This window comes from Micropterus salmoides, unplaced genomic scaffold (genome assembly GCF_014851395.1).
Source record: "Micropterus salmoides isolate LMB-PRFRI ecotype aquatic unplaced genomic scaffold, ASM1485139v1 Ms_hic_scaffold_22, whole genome shotgun sequence".
Taxonomy (NCBI): domain Eukaryota; kingdom Metazoa; phylum Chordata; class Actinopteri; order Centrarchiformes; family Centrarchidae; genus Micropterus; species Micropterus salmoides.
The window spans coordinates 22,262,751-22,277,961 of NW_024041373.1; the positions used below are offsets into that span (position 1 = coordinate 22,262,751).

Sequence of the window (15,211 nt, forward strand, 5' to 3'; positions counted from 1 at the left end):
GCACTTTGAGTACAGAACAACCTGCATGAGTCACTTCCTGATACAAAAATGTCAGGACACACTATATTTGTTGTTAAATTTCTTAGAGTAAGAAAAATAGAGCGACTATTTCAAGAAATTGCAGAATCCTAATATTTCCACAAATAGTATTCAGTTATGATTCCACTCAGTAATATCCAATATCAGAAATTGCTTGAGTGTAGTTTTGATTTGATAAAATACAACCACCTGGACTCAAAGGAGTAGATCAATAAGAATTTTTTTAGCTCCAATTGCCAAATCAGTAAAAAAGCTAGATTCACAAGTTCAATGTCAGGGTCACATTTAATTTCAAAACTTATCAAATAAATTCATACAAATGTTAAGAATGGATAGTGGTAGTAAATGCACTTGGTACAAATTCATCAAGGGAGAGCAAAAACAGTCATGTTTTGGGGCGACGCTTACAGGGGAGGAAAGACACACCGCTGCTCATGTACTGGTGAAATCCTGAAAAGCACATCGTCAATAACTTTACTTGAGCTCGACCCTGCTGTTCGTAGTTTAACTCAGACAAAAGTCTGTAATCTAGCATTTTGAGTCCCTTCACCTGCCTCTCAAGTTTTCTTGCGGTGAGACCAGAAGAGAAGATGCAACACGAGAAATGTTTCAATCAGACACTGAAATATCTAAAAAGAAAAAGTTTCCCTTCAACTTGTTTTTTTTTTTTTATGAACAGGTTCAAAGAAAACTTAACATTAGACGTAGACTGTGGAACAAAGGTGACTTCTGACCCGGATCAACTGGTGCTGAACATTCTGGACCTTCAAACTGGGATTAAAGGCCCCCCAGGCACCTCAAGCCCCTTATAACTCACTAGAATCCTCCTCCATTCAGCAATAACTGTGAGACGTTTCACCAGCCAGCCGTGTTAGAGTGCACAGACACGGTGGGTGGCTTTTTGTTTCTGATGCAAACTGAATTCTGAACCTGAGATCTGTCTGAGAGAAGGGTGCTGAGAGTTGAGCCTCCTGAAGCGCACTAAATCTACTCTAAGCACACCAACAGCTCAGGTTTGTCACCAAAGACTGGGATATGTGTGCGTCACAAAGCCACTAAAATTCTTAAATCCACTAAAATACAAAACTCCAGACATCCTCAAAATGTTGGCTGCAAAAATGACTTTACTGCAGTTTTAATACGTTATTTTTAAAACCAGCATTTGCAACTTCTCTGCATTTTACATTGAATCAAATGAACTGGACTGAAAGGGTGAACAGCGACCCCACCTTTTGTGCAACAACAACAAAAATACACACAGGTAGGTAGGCATCTCTCTCCCCTTTGAAAATCCGATCTGGGGCAAATGATTAAAAATAAGAAAGAAAAAAAAAACATTTGTACAGTACTTTTTAACAAAGTCATGAAATACAGGATTTCTGGCTAACGCAGTCCTGTGTGTGAGACGTGTCTGAGTGTGTGTTTTGTGTGTGCCTCGGCCAAACTGACGCCATGGCTTTTGAAGGTTTGAGTCCTGCTCCTCTGGGTCTAAGCCTCATTACTGTTGAGTTTTAATCCTGGTACATTTTGTCATTTGTCACCTCCCTAGTCTCAACATTTTGTTTAATTCTTCTGTTGTGTGGATCCCTCTATCCCCGACAAAAGTGAACAGTTCTGTGGCAGGGTGGCACACACTACTTCAGCCAGTCAAGCTTTCTATATCTATGACGGCTAGTCCTGCTAGCCTGACTGGCCTGCGGAGCAGTTCATTCACTGGCTGGTTGTGTTCTGGCTTCCTCTGTCTCTGGAGCTCACTGGTTTCAGGTTCGAGAAGGATGGAAGGGAAAGTTCAAATGAGCTCAGGTGAGGGTTCCTGTGTGGTTGCTCTAGTACCGCCGCTTCCTTGCTAAGCAACAGAGCAGAGTTGGGAACCGCCTTGGCACTTTTATTTCCACCACAGCCTCTCTAATCGGTAGGTAGGATGGATGGATGAGGAGAAGAAAGATGTTCAGAAGGAGGTCAGAACTGGGAGAGCATGAGAGTGTTATGAGATGAGTTTGCAGAGAGTCAATGAGTTTCTCCTCGGGAGAAAGAAAGGAGATTTTGGGATCTCCTAGAGGAGGCTGTTGGTAAAAGGAAGAGGTAAAAATCAAAGGACTGATGGAACAGACTGATCAGTCTTCCTATCCAAAAGAGAAGCTCTCCATCTCCTTCCACTCAGGGAGAAAAGAGCAGCAGAGATCAGGAGGGACTGAGTGAGGTGGGAGCTCGTCTTTGCCCGTCTCCTCAGTGAGACTGACAAGTGGCACAGGCAGGCCAAGGACCAATGAGACGACCAGAGGAGGGAGGATGGGAGGGACTCCGTGTCCATCGACCACGACCAAACAGAGGACAATTAGCCTTAAGAGCTCAGACGGGGCCGCTTCCTTGGAGATTGCTCTTCCTCCTCATCTTCTTCCTCTTCATCCTCATCGTCAGGGTAGTCCACCAAACCAACCAGAGCGGTCTAAGAGACACAAGAAGAGAAACAACAAAAAATGAAAGTGAAAGCCGTTTGTCCATCATGATCAGTTTTCATTTCTCTATGAGGAAGAAATGGAAAGGTTTGATGCTTGTTTATCACGATCCTTCTCTGTTTGCTTTTATTTGACAGTCTGTGTAGAGAAAGGAGGGATATGACTCGCAGCAAAGGTCCTACCTTAGCCATTAGGCTACTGGGAGCTCCTTTCAACATGTAATGTTGTAAGCATTAGAGTCAGTGAAATTTTGGACAGTGTAAAACATGATTACCATGACGAATAACATGATAGAGAGAAAATCAGGTCTTTGTGGTATGAAGTGTGTACTTCTGTCTGCAGTGTCGAAGGACAGCATTCAAACGAGATAACACTAGAAACATGATGTGGAACAAAATAAGACTGCATTTCAGTCGTCACAGTCCTCAAAACATAAACACCACAAAATAACCGGATTAAAACAAGGTGATCCATGATCAGGATCTGAACTTCACAGCATTACCTTTACGACCGGTGTGGCAGGAAGAGCAACTGTTTTGACAGAGGAAGTTGAACTGTTGTTTGGAGTGACGGCTGCAGAGGCAGGTGGGATTACAGCAGCTTTCCCATTATTGTTGGCACCGTTAGCTCCGTTGGCAGCTCCTGCAGTAACAGAGACTTTAAATATCAAATTTACAGGGCTCTTGCAATCTGCGGAAACAAAGTTTTAGGAAGATACAGTTATATTAGGGCAACTTACCTTTTTTGGCTTCCATGTACTTGCCGTAACTGTCAGAGAAGTCATCCTCCATCCGGCTCTTCTCCACAGCCTCACCATCATCATCGTCGTCATCGTCATTGAACCACAACTCCTCATCCTCATCCAACGACCGTGCATCTCTGCGATATCTACAGGGGAAGTACAGTTATTAAGTACAGTTATCTTCAGAAATAAATCCTTGATGCCTGAGAGAGCAGTGGGAACTGGGAATTAAAAAAAAAACAACAGGTATGACATCTCTTTAGACTACAGGTGTGCACTCAGTGTGTAGATCTCAGGTGTGTCTGGGGCACGTGGGAGGGAACAGGTGTGCAGGGCAGGCAGTGTGTATGCATGAGAGTGTTGGAGGGAAGGGGAGAATGTTTTCTTTGTATAGATGTATGCAACATATGGGGTGGGGGGAAAAAAAGTGATTCACTTAAGAATTGCGATTCTCATCTTCTAAGAATTATTTTGTCTAAGTGTGGTTTCTTCTCGCTGCTGGCAACTTTAACTTGCCATGTGTCCCTTCAGGCTTCTGTAAAACACAGTTGCAGCATGCAGTGTGGCTGCCTATTGGCTAGTCAGTTGCAGCTAACGTTAGCTCTCGGACAGAGCCCACAATTAGCACTCGCAAGTTAAAAAACTACACTGGCGAATAATAAGAGGTCAGCTGCCAATAGTGGGTTGCTTAATTATACTTATTTTACTTCAAACTCCTCACCGCAACACATAAGTTGAATGACCACTTTTACATCCACTCTGCATGTGTCATGACATGTAATGTATGACCGTCAATAGGGACTTTTTATTTCTCTGTGACAGCAAACACCATACTTTCAGTTACCATTATGCCACACAAAAGCCACATTACAGCTGACTAAAGTAACTTAACTAAAATGAAAAGCAGCTAATCTTCACATCTGTGAAGCAGGAACCATGAAATGTTTTTACATGAAAAACTACTATTGTCAAAATAGCTGATCCCCAGTAATATTGCTCCCCAAGCAAAATTAAAGAACTGTAGTATAATTCAAATGCTCACACCATGCCATCGTTTGCTACACTGCCTGTCTTAGCACACAGCAGACTGGAGTAGATCCAGAAATTAGCACACCTATCTAATGCATTAAGAATCAATTTGGAAATGAATCGTGACCCCAAGGATTGAAAGATACTGAAAGATTCACACCCCTAATGCGATATCGTTAGTGTTTGTATAGTTTAGTCTCAGTTTGGTTTAAAACAATGATGGATGTGTAGGCGTAGCGTGTATGTGTGCAGTGGCAGTGGAGGAACGCTTGCTGAAGAGACGGAGCTCCAGCTTCACATGTTGTGCCGAGTTGTCCGCATCTCGTAGGACTGTCTGATAATTTATCACCATAACCACATAAAGAATATTTTATCGTTTTTAAATAGCCGGCTACTTGAAATAGACCTGCTGGGAACCGCGACGTGCATGCAGTTGTCGGCAGCATTAATGCACGTAAAACTCTGCACCGGTGAATGACAGGCGAGAGAGCGCACCTCAGTTTAGCTGGAAATTTACAGTGTAAGTTGAATGAAAAGAGACTGCAGCTCTGCAGCTTCTCAAGATTAAAGCAGAGCTACAGTGTGTAACCCCCCCGCCCCCCTGCCTGTAATCTCCACGCACAAAAAACACATGATTCGACTATAGGCAGGACTTGATGATTCTGATTCGACTATCTAAATCCTTAGTCGGGGACAGCCCTAAAACAAATAAAAGGAACAATAAACTGGACGAAAAGTTTAAGTGTCTAAATTTAAACACTGTTATTTCTTTAAAACGTTTTGATGTTCTTCCATACCTCAGGCTCCCAAACAAAGCAGAGAATCTTACAAAATTGTCACCCCCACGCAAGATGGTGGCAAAGACAACAAAAATGGGGATTTATTAATCTCGTATTGTGCCAAACTTTACTGGCTCATAACATATCGGGTATTGAATTGATCAGTAGATGCTCCAGGTCAGGATGAGACATCATTTCTATGAATTTCAGTTTTTTAACCATGACAAAGGACACAGTGTGGCCTGCAACAGACTAGGTAAACTTTGCTTTTAGCATAGCTGAATGCAGTTTGCTGTCGTAAGGCATATGGTAAAAAAGGGATGATCTGACCTTTGTGTCCAATGAGTCTACTGACCTGTTGAGTCTCTGACTCTGTCTGTCTTTTTCCTGCTCGTACCGGCCTTTCAGGCCCTTGAAAGTCTGGACGTACTCAATGGATTCAAGTGCTTTATAGAAGTTATCCACAATGTGAGCTATGAGAGACTTGATGTCCTCCTGGAAAGAGAAGACATAGTGGAAAAATCACAAACAACCTACTTACAGTGTCACACGCATACACCGTATACTAATGAACACTTAATAAAAGCTTTGTTTAGTTTGTCTACACACCACTTTAATGAACTCAAAGAGCTCTATGATGGCTGAGTTGAGGAGGTTGTATCGAGTGCCGTTGTCCAGCAGGGCATTAATGACAGGCTCAAACAGGTTGCCTTTGATGATGTAGCGGTTGTAGTACTCATCCTTCAGACCAATGATTCTGCGCATGAAACGCAGGGCACCTTGGACAAAAATAAACAATAACTTAATTACAGTAATAGCACAAATAAAGTCATTTACTTTTGCGTGTGTTGTTGGTGTGAGCTTGGATGCATACAGCAGATCCACAACTCGGGTATGGTACAAACCCCGTGACTGTATACTTGGTAAAAGTTCATTCATAAAGTAGGATCACCATTGACAGAACATTGAAAGAAAGAAAAGCAAGTTAGCAGAAAGGTGTGTGTGAACCATTTGTGAATGTGGGGACTTACAAAGAGCAAGGAAGGTGTGTTTTGAGTTCATTAGCACCAGCACTCTCCTGAGCAGGTCTTTGTTCATAATGTAGGTCTTGATGTGATAGGTGTGGTGCTCCACACAGAAGGTCAGAAGCTCCAGGATAAGTGCCAGCAGCTGAGCTGTCTGGAAGTTGTCTACACAAAAAAACAAAGCTACTTTCACACCAGGACTTCACAAATACAGGTGCTGGTCAAAAAGTTAATTTATTTCAGTAATTCCATTCAAAAAGTGAACCTTGGATATTATATTCATTCATTCATTCATTCCTTCCTTCCATACAGACTGATATATTTCGAATGTTAATTTCATTTAATTGTGATGATTAAAACTGACAACTAATGAAAATCCCAAATTCAGTATCTCCAAAAATTTGAATATTACTTAAGACCAATACAATAAAAGGATTTTTAGAAATATTGGCTAACTGAAAAGTATGAACATGAAAAGTATGAGCATGAACAGCACTCAGTACTTAGTTGGGGCTCCTTTTGCCTGAATTACTGCAGCGTGGCATGGAGTCGACCAGTCTGTGGCACTGCTCAGGTGTTATGAGAGCCCAGGTTGCTCTGATAGTGGCCTTCAGCTCTTCTGCATTGTTGGGTCTGGCGTATCGCATCTTCCTCTTCACAATACCTTATAGATTTTCTATAGGGTTAAGGTCAGGTGAGTTTGCTGGCCAATTAAGAACAGGGATACCATGGTCCTTAAACCAGGTACTGGTAGCTTTGGCACTGTGTGCAGGTGCCAAGTCCTGTTGGAAAATGAAATCTGCATCTCTATAAAGTTGGTCAGCAGCAGGAAGCATGAAGTGCTCTAAAACTTCCTGGTAGACGGCTGCATTGACCTTGAAAACACAGTGGACCAACGCCAGCAGATGACATGGCACCCCAAACCATCACTGACTGTGGAAACTTTACACTGTACTTCAAGCAACGTGGATTCTGTGCCTCTCCTCTCTTCCTCCAGACTCTGGGACCTTGATTTCCAAAGGAAATGCAAAATTTAATTTCATCAGAGAACATAACTTTGGACCACTCAGCAGCAGTCCAGTCCTTTTTGTCTTTAGCCCAGGCGAGACGCTTCTGACGCCGTGTCTTGTTCAAGAGTGGCTTGACACAAGGAATGCGACAGCTGAAACCCATGTCTTGCATACGTCTGTGCGTGGTGGTTCTTGAAGCACTGACTCCAGCTGCAGTCCACTCTTTGTGAATCTCCCCCACATTTTTGAATGGGTTTTGTTTCACAATCCTCTCCAGGATGTGGTTATCCCTATTGCTTGTACACTTTTTTCTACTATATTTTCCTTCCCTTTGCCTCTCTATTAATGTGCTTGGACACAGAGCTCTGTGAACAGCCAGCCTCTTTAGCAATGACCTTTTGTGTCTTGCCCTCCTTGTGCAAGGTGTCAATGGTCGTCTTATGGACAGCTGTCAAGTCAGCAGTCTTCCCCATGATTGTGTAGCCTACAGAACTGGACTGAGAGACCATTTAAAGGCCTTTGCAGGTGTTTTGAGTTAATTAGCTGATTAGAGTGTGGCACCAGGTGTCTTCAATATTGAACCTTTTCACAATATTCTAATTTTCTGAGATACTGATTTTGGGGTTTTCATTAGTTGTCAGTTATAATCATCAAAATTAAAAGGAATGAACACTTGAAATATATCAGTCTGTGTGGAATGAATGTATAAATTATACAAGTTTCACTTTTTGAATGGAATTACTGAAATAAATCAACTTTTTGATGATATTCTAATTATATGACCAGCACCTGTATACAATACAACATTTCCAAAAGGGGCATGAAGCTGCACCTTACAGTCCTGCCATTTTCCAAAACACATTATTCAATTTAAAGCAAGTGTGAATATAAGAATATAAAATTATATTGTTGACAAAACATTGTTTATAGTAACTCTTCATCATATAAGGTAGAAAAAACACAGCCAATGCATCATTTAAGCCATTATGAGGAGGTAGTGGTAAGTTATTTCACCCTTTTCTGGTGGGTGCAGGAAAATAAATGTGTGACTAAAACGAACTGAGGGTCTGACGTGCACAAGTTTTTGACTTTGGCTGGCTAATGGTTGATGTTAAGTTACTGGACACCCACCTGGACAGACCGGGTTGATCTTAGCTGATCCCTCCTGCAGATCTGAAAGGCCATGACACAGAACAATCAGTCAAATCTTTATTTATCTAACAGTCTGAATCACCCCAGTGCAGTTATGTGAGGCATCTGTCCTCAGCTCACCTTTTGAGTTTTTGTCATGTGCAGTATTGGCCAGCAGAGGAGCAGTTAGGACATGCATGCAGTACTTGTAGAAGAAACTCAGAAATTCTGTCTTCTCAGTTTTCTAAAAAGGAAGACGATAACAAGAAGCTTTGATAAGTGCTGTTGATGTTTTAGTGTTGGACAAAGCAAACAGGGGTTTGTAATTTAGTTTGCAAGTTAGATTTAAGTTAGACAAATGATCCTGGCCATCAATACAGAATTTTATAGCTGATCTCCATTAAAATTCTTGTTTTGTGTTTGTTCTGCTTACATTGGTGGAAGCCAGCATGTTCTCGGGGTCGATGAGCGTCCTGAGCAGACCCATCAGCTGGACAGCCCCTCCTAACTCTGGGTCAGAGTCACAAATCATCTGCTTGATCACAACATTTATCAGCAGAACATCCTGTAAACAAAAGAAAGCACACACACACACACACAGCGAAAGATACAGTCAAAATCATGCAGTTTCAGTCTAATAGTGTATTCAGATTAAAAGGGGAATTCAACAAAAACTCTGCATGACACAGGAAAGCACCCCTAATCCTACTGGAACAGTGATAGACCTATTGACCGGCATCAAGGCCAGTATAACAAATACTAAGTTATTGGGAGCACTGGGTACCCCCAGGATTCTCCAAATTAAATTTTTAAGACCTTTTTAAATACCACCTGGGACGAAATTTAATGCCAACTTCACTTGTTGTATAATGGAAAATCTGTATGAATTTTAAGCTCGAGAGAATTATTTACAAAGTATCTGAATTAAATAAGACATTTTATTCATATTTAATACAATATACTTTTTGGGGTGTGTTTGTACTTTGATAACATAAAATGAATCAAGGACGTCACTTTGTGTTGAGAAGTGGTGGGGACATAAAGGTTCAGGTTAGGGGTGTGACGATACACTTAGCTGACATGCAGGATTCACAATATTGGGTTCACAGGAACAAGAGAAGAAGATATTTTAATGAAATATTCAATGCGGAAATATAAATGGGGGGTCTGTGGGTCCTCCCCTAGAAAACGTTGAGCATTAAACACTTAATTTCCTGCATCCTGGAGACATTTTCTGCACCAATTTATGGTAGAATTGTCTTTATTTATATATAGTCAAACATAAAATTCAGGTGACGATTCAAACAGAACACTTCTCAAAGCATTTTCATTGTTTTGTTTTTTTAACATTTCTTGTTGCAAGCCATTTTCCATAACATATTTACAAATGCTTTTATTGCACTAAAAACTCTTATGGTGTGAAATCAAAAATACTAAATAAATGGTGCAGTTTGAGTTATAGCCTAATATGCCTTTGTAAAAGCCAATTGCTTCAGTGATTATTCATCCTGTTCTGTTTTTGCATCTAAAGGCTGCTTGAAATACAGTAGTATTGACTTGAAAGCAGCGGGGATAAGGAGTTGGGCTCCGGTTTGTTTTTTCCTCTTCCCAGTTATCGGCGCATTTGGATGATGTAAGTTTAATGCACATTAAACTGCATGTTAGCAAACACTGACGTAAAGCTAAACACTGACATAAAGTTTAAACAGTAACGTTACCTGTACTGCTGTATAACATCCAAGTCACACCAAACAGAGTAATTTGTAATGTCACACAGACAAAAAGGGTTTATTTATGACGTTACGCCATTTATTTAATCCTACAAAAAGACAAGACAAAATTTAAGACCTTTGTAAATGGAATTTAATACTTTGTTAATGAAATTTAATATTTTTAAAGGCCTTATTTTTAGAATATGAAATTTAAGACTTTAATACTTTTAAGACCCCACGGGCACCCTGTCTAAGAGCCTTTAGTGCTTCTTGCCATGTTCAGTTATTTGTGCATATAAATTATGTTTAAAACTGATGCAGCACAGAGTTATAAAAGTGCTATGAGGGAAACACTTTAACGGTATGTTTGCAGTACACAACATTTCATACAAGTATCAACCAACCTGAGCACGGTACATAATTCAAATATTCTGTTCACTTATTTGTCACAACAATACTGTGCTAAATGGAACCTTTTTTTTATTTATTTATTTTTTTTTTTTTTATGTAGAATTTTATAAATGCAATATTGGACTGAACCAAACCAAAGTGCAAGCATGCTTGTTGACAGGGTTGTGTAGCTGCTTACGTCATCTGTTTGCTGTGGTTCCTGCATGACAAACTCCCTGACCATGGAGGGGCTGAATTCCACCAGGTAAGAGAAGATGTCTGTAGCTGCTGCCCTCACTTGCAGGTCATCCATTCCCTGAACAGGAGAAAAATAGTTACGCTGAAGACCAAGACAGAGAGAATTCTATACACACAAAATACTCCCCCAGTTGACCATTCATAGGCAAAGAAAATATGGAGTATGTTCAACCAAATAACAACATTCACACCCAAATTATGCCTAGAACATACCATGACTATTTCAAGAGCAGGCAAAATGCCTAGATTTGCCAGCGTTTTGAAGAAAGCGTCTCTGTTTTGCGGCTGCAACGTTTGTGAAAAAGCACAGAATTCTTTGACAAAGTTCACCTGAGGAGTAGAGGAGGACAAACAGATGTAATGGCTGATCGGCATTTGACACATTAAAGGCAATATTTAAAGGTCACTCAAAAATACTATCCACAAACATAGTTTCATTTGTGATATTGTGCAGCAGTGGGAAAAAAAATTTCTGGTTCAGTCTCAAACTGTAATTTTCTCCATTTCAGGATGTAAACTTTTTTCCAAAGTTGAATAAATGAAAACTGCATGGGAGAACAGAATTAATCATTTCCAGACATTACAATAGTGCCCATCCTTTGGTTTCTACATTTTCCCACAAAAAACAACAAACTGGCCTGGAGAATTGACAAGTCTTGGACTTACAAGTTCTCTTCTTTTACTGTCCTCTGTGGCTTCATCTGTGAGCTGTGCAAAGACCTCTGTTAGGAACTTCTCATCCTCCTGTGGCACAGGAAACAGTGTTTAGAATCAAGACACTGAACAAATAAAAGGCTACAATACAAAGAGGAAAAAAGGGAGGATGGCAAAAATTAATCTAGGACAGTTTGCATTCAGATTTTGCAGCAACAAGAACCAAAAAAACACAGAGAAACCCATGATTATTAGAGAGTCACTTCTCTTCACATTAGCCCTGAAATACAATAATATAATAATAATATAATAATGCTGAACGCTTAAATATGAAATGATTGGCCTGTAAAGTACTGTTTGCATCATGAAAATGATTATATGGTACAAATTATTTACAATTAACACACAGCTCACATAAGCTCCATATTCAAGTCTACTGACGAGCCAAACAATGGACATTTAACTCATTCACTGAATTTTCAAAACCGTTTCAAAAACTGTTCATTATCTTATATTTTTAATGGGTCAGTCGTCACATTACAAAACTTGATACACAGACACATCTTTAACTTGTGGACTTGTGGAAAGTTTCCAGAGTGTCCATATACATTGGGATAAACTGGAAGGCAATCCAGGCACAATATAACAGGGACGGAAATATTAAAAAGCATTTATTATAGTGGCAAAATCATTAACAAAGCTAACATGCTTCAACAACTTATATTATGGAGTGCCTGGATTGTCTTCCAGTTTATACTGTTGTTTCCCCAATTTTACAAGACCACCTGACACATGTTTGATCTACGATTGAATAAACAGAGTTATCCCCTTTCCCTGGCCACGTGCATTGTTTGATTACAACATGTACAGGTAGATTATCACAACACATTATAGATTCAAATTACTGCTATAAGTCTTACTTAGATACATAGATAAATCGAACTTCCACACGATTAAACATTTTACATTTCCCTTAAGAAATTATTACATTTAATGATGGAAATTCAGTTATTCATTGATAATCAAGTATGAGCCATGTTACTGTCTAGAACCACAGGGAGGACAGGTTCTCTTGTGATTGTCAAACTAACTTCTGTCAGTTGCAACTGATTGTAGATTTGGGAAAACACATGCAGAAATGTTCCACGGCAGCTTCTTCAGCTGGCAAGTAAATTTGGTATGGAATGCCCCATTAGACAAATACACGATGATAATCATGGCCTTAAAGAGTAATACAAGTTACCTGGTTTGGATCCTTACCTGCAACATACTGACAATCTCCACCTTGTTGAAGAAGATGAAGGAGTTGAGTGTGGACAGGAAGTTCTCCTCAAAGAGAGATGGTGTGGGCAGGATGATGTCCTGGATGTACTGCACCCGGTAGGTCTGGTGGATCTTCTGCCGCAGCTCAGAGTCTGTGATAGGGATCACCTCCTTAAACTTTGCTGTCTTGGTCAAGAATTCCCGGTGCCGTTTAGGCTGAACCAGCGCTGGGTCATACTCAAGGCAGCCCACTACATCCATGATACAGTCGTCAGAGAACATCACCTCAAAGAGGGCAGCTTTATTGAGGAACAAGACACCACGGACAATCTCATAGAGGTGATGTAGGCCTTCCCTGTTGTCCAGGTCCTCACAGACTCTAAAGAGACCCAGGAGTTTCTTGATGTAGCCCTCGCTCATCAGGGCCAGGGCGAGTTTTTCCCTCCGGATGGGTGAAGACAGGACAGAGGTAACCAGGTCAGCGATCTCCTCCAGCCGACTTAGCTCGCAGGGAGGGAGCTCCACCAGGTGGCTTGTCTCTGGAATCTCCTCAAAGCGCTCCTCCTCCGACTCATCAATGGGGTCCTGGGTGATGTCCAGGGTAGGGTCCTTGCCTTGAACCTGAGCAATAAACAGTTGGAAGATATGAAGTGAAGAATTAAACTAGAAGTGTCAACGTACTGCATCTTGCTTTTTGTGGTAGTGTCAGTAAAAGGTCTCACTACTGTTTGAGTACTGCCCAGTAAAGAAACCTTTTAAAACAATGCACAAAATTTAGTAGAACTGGACCATACCTGACAGATCTTTTCCCAGATCTCATCACAACCAGCCTTTTCCTGGAAACTAAGGGCAAGGTCATAATTATCTGCTTCCGACCAAACAATCAGCGTATCCTGGAAGAAGGAGAGAGAAACATCAAACTGTACACAAAGAACTGCTTATCATATTAGCAGGACACACTAAAAATGGTTGCAACCTCATATATTAGTTTAACGCATACAAGCGGTTTCATGCCTGTAAATGTATAAACCTGGAAACAAGTCCTTTAAAATTATGAATGAGGTCACTTTGCTACAATATGCAAGGGAAATATTTGGCTCAAATCTATTCTAACCAAATTTCTGTAACAAAATTGTTTATGTATTTTCATATGTATTCACTAATGATGTGACCTGCTTATTACTGGTTTCCAGGTTTACAATCAGATCAGATTCTGATTCCCACTGTCTGCATTGCATCACTGTAGCAGCAATTGTCCAGCAACAAGTCTGAATGTTGAAATTACTAAAATGTAATACTCTGATTTTGACATACAGTGAATTTGAAAGAGGCAACGTGTGAGAAGATGTAGCTGATCCAGACTCAGATGATCTATTCTTACCTGCTGTTTCTGATATGCAGTATTCGGGCTTATCTTCGACTCCAATAGAAGTGATCCTAAAACACAAAGACCTGGGTAACTTTTCACTTTCTAGCTAGTGCGAATGAACAACAACAAAGACTGCCAAATGACAACTTTGATAACCAATTCTTGAAGATTAAGGCCAATTATTCTGCCTGGTAGAGAGCATTTAACGTCAAATAATAGACAATGTGTAATGCTGAGTAAAACAGTGTTGCAACAACACAAAGTGAAAGCTAACAGCGGAGTTTATAACATACCGCTAGCCTTATCCAGTGTTTAGTTTTTTTATGATCTGTACATGAACACACAATCATTTACTATGCTGAGCAATAACGAGTTTGTACGTTTAAGACTAGACTTTGAAGGCCCCCATGCTACTGAGATCACGTCGCCTGCTAAACCAACGAGCTTGCTAGCACCAGCTATTCAATAAATTATTGCCGTTTGTCTACAGGGAGTGCTGTTGTTGTTCACAGTCTGAAACCAGTGGCTCCAAATAGTGCAGCAAATGTAAAGCAGCAAGCCCAATAAATTAAGCAAGTATACATACTGGCCAATGAAAGCATTCTGTGCGAACAACCAGGGGTTAGCATGCTAATGCTAGCCAACGTAACGTCAATGCGGCTATGCTAACCGGGAACTTACCGTCTGATTCGGCCCGAACTAATAATGATATTCCCTTCAGACGTTCAACAAAGGTAGACGAAACGTGTCCGGTACCCCGATCGTCCCACTGCCTGTCTTCATTCAGCGTATATACTTTCACTCGCCGCCGAGTGTCCGACATGGTTAACCGAGTCGGAGCTAGCAGGCTAGCTGGCTGCTAACAAGCTATCACCTCACCCCGTCTGGTGTTTTCCTACCCTCGACCTGTTAACTTTGTTTCCACCCGCATGTTATAAAACATGCACGTCTAAGTGAAGTTCACAATGGCGGCAAAGTGTATCGGTAGCTATTTCATAAACATATTACGTTCCCGATGTGAAACAACTAAAGTGGAGGCCCAAAACCGAGAAGTAAAATTTACTGAGAACACAACAACTCTAACGGCCTCCTTGCTAACGTCCACAGACCGCCATCTTGTAATCCGATCTTGTGTTCTTTTTCTTCTTCGACGTCAATCAAGCGCTAACTGCCGCGGGGTCTCCTCCTCCGAGCGACACCATCCAATGGCAATGACCGCAGCACAACTACAACGCGCCACCTAAAGGTACGAAATGTAACAGCAACAGCAGGTACCTGCAGATGACATGAGGTAGACATGACGATAACTGCCTTTTCTTTCAGATGGTTTTTAATTAATAACCATTAAAATACG

The 15,211-nt window shown here is 40.9% G+C and overlaps 1 protein-coding gene across 2 annotated transcripts; it reads right to left on the minus strand.

The window, feature by feature from the left end:
- Positions 1–305: 305 nt before the first annotated feature.
- Positions 306–14,965, minus strand: ppp4r3b (protein phosphatase 4, regulatory subunit 3B). 2 transcript variants are annotated; one of them, XM_038737984.1, is made up of 16 exons: positions 14,539–14,965; positions 13,870–13,925; positions 13,283–13,381; positions 12,486–13,109; positions 11,238–11,315; positions 10,785–10,901; positions 10,513–10,629; positions 8,645–8,776; positions 8,353–8,455; positions 8,212–8,253; positions 6,077–6,235; positions 5,655–5,824; positions 5,401–5,540; positions 3,235–3,383; positions 2,998–3,137; positions 306–2,485 (listed from the first exon to the last, which is right to left on the minus strand). In XM_038737984.1, exons 1-16 carry the CDS (start codon positions 14,678–14,680, stop codon positions 2,381–2,383), a joined length of 2,373 nt encoding a protein of 790 aa, XP_038593912.1. In that variant the 5' UTR covers positions 14,681–14,965; the 3' UTR covers positions 306–2,380. The 2 variants fall into 2 exon arrangements, with proteins under 2 accessions (XP_038593912.1, XP_038593911.1); XM_038737983.1 differs by having other exon boundaries at positions 2,998–3,152.
- Between the last annotated feature and the right edge of the window lie 246 nt (positions 14,966–15,211).

Bases quoted from the DNA above. Each gene is read 5' to 3' on its own strand.
- ppp4r3b (XM_038737983.1), bottom strand. From the start codon at position 14,680: ATGTCGGACACTCGGCGGCGAGTGAAAGTATATACGCTGAATGAAGAC. The intron at 6,236-8,211 runs GTGGGTGTCCAG...TTTTTTGTGTAG, and splicing joins GATCAACCCGGTCTGTCCAG to ACAACTTCCAGACAGCTCAG. The intron at 2,486-2,997 runs GTAATGCTGTGA...TGTGTCTCTTAG, and splicing joins CTGCCACACCGGTCGTAAAG to ACCGCTCTGGTTGGTTTGGT.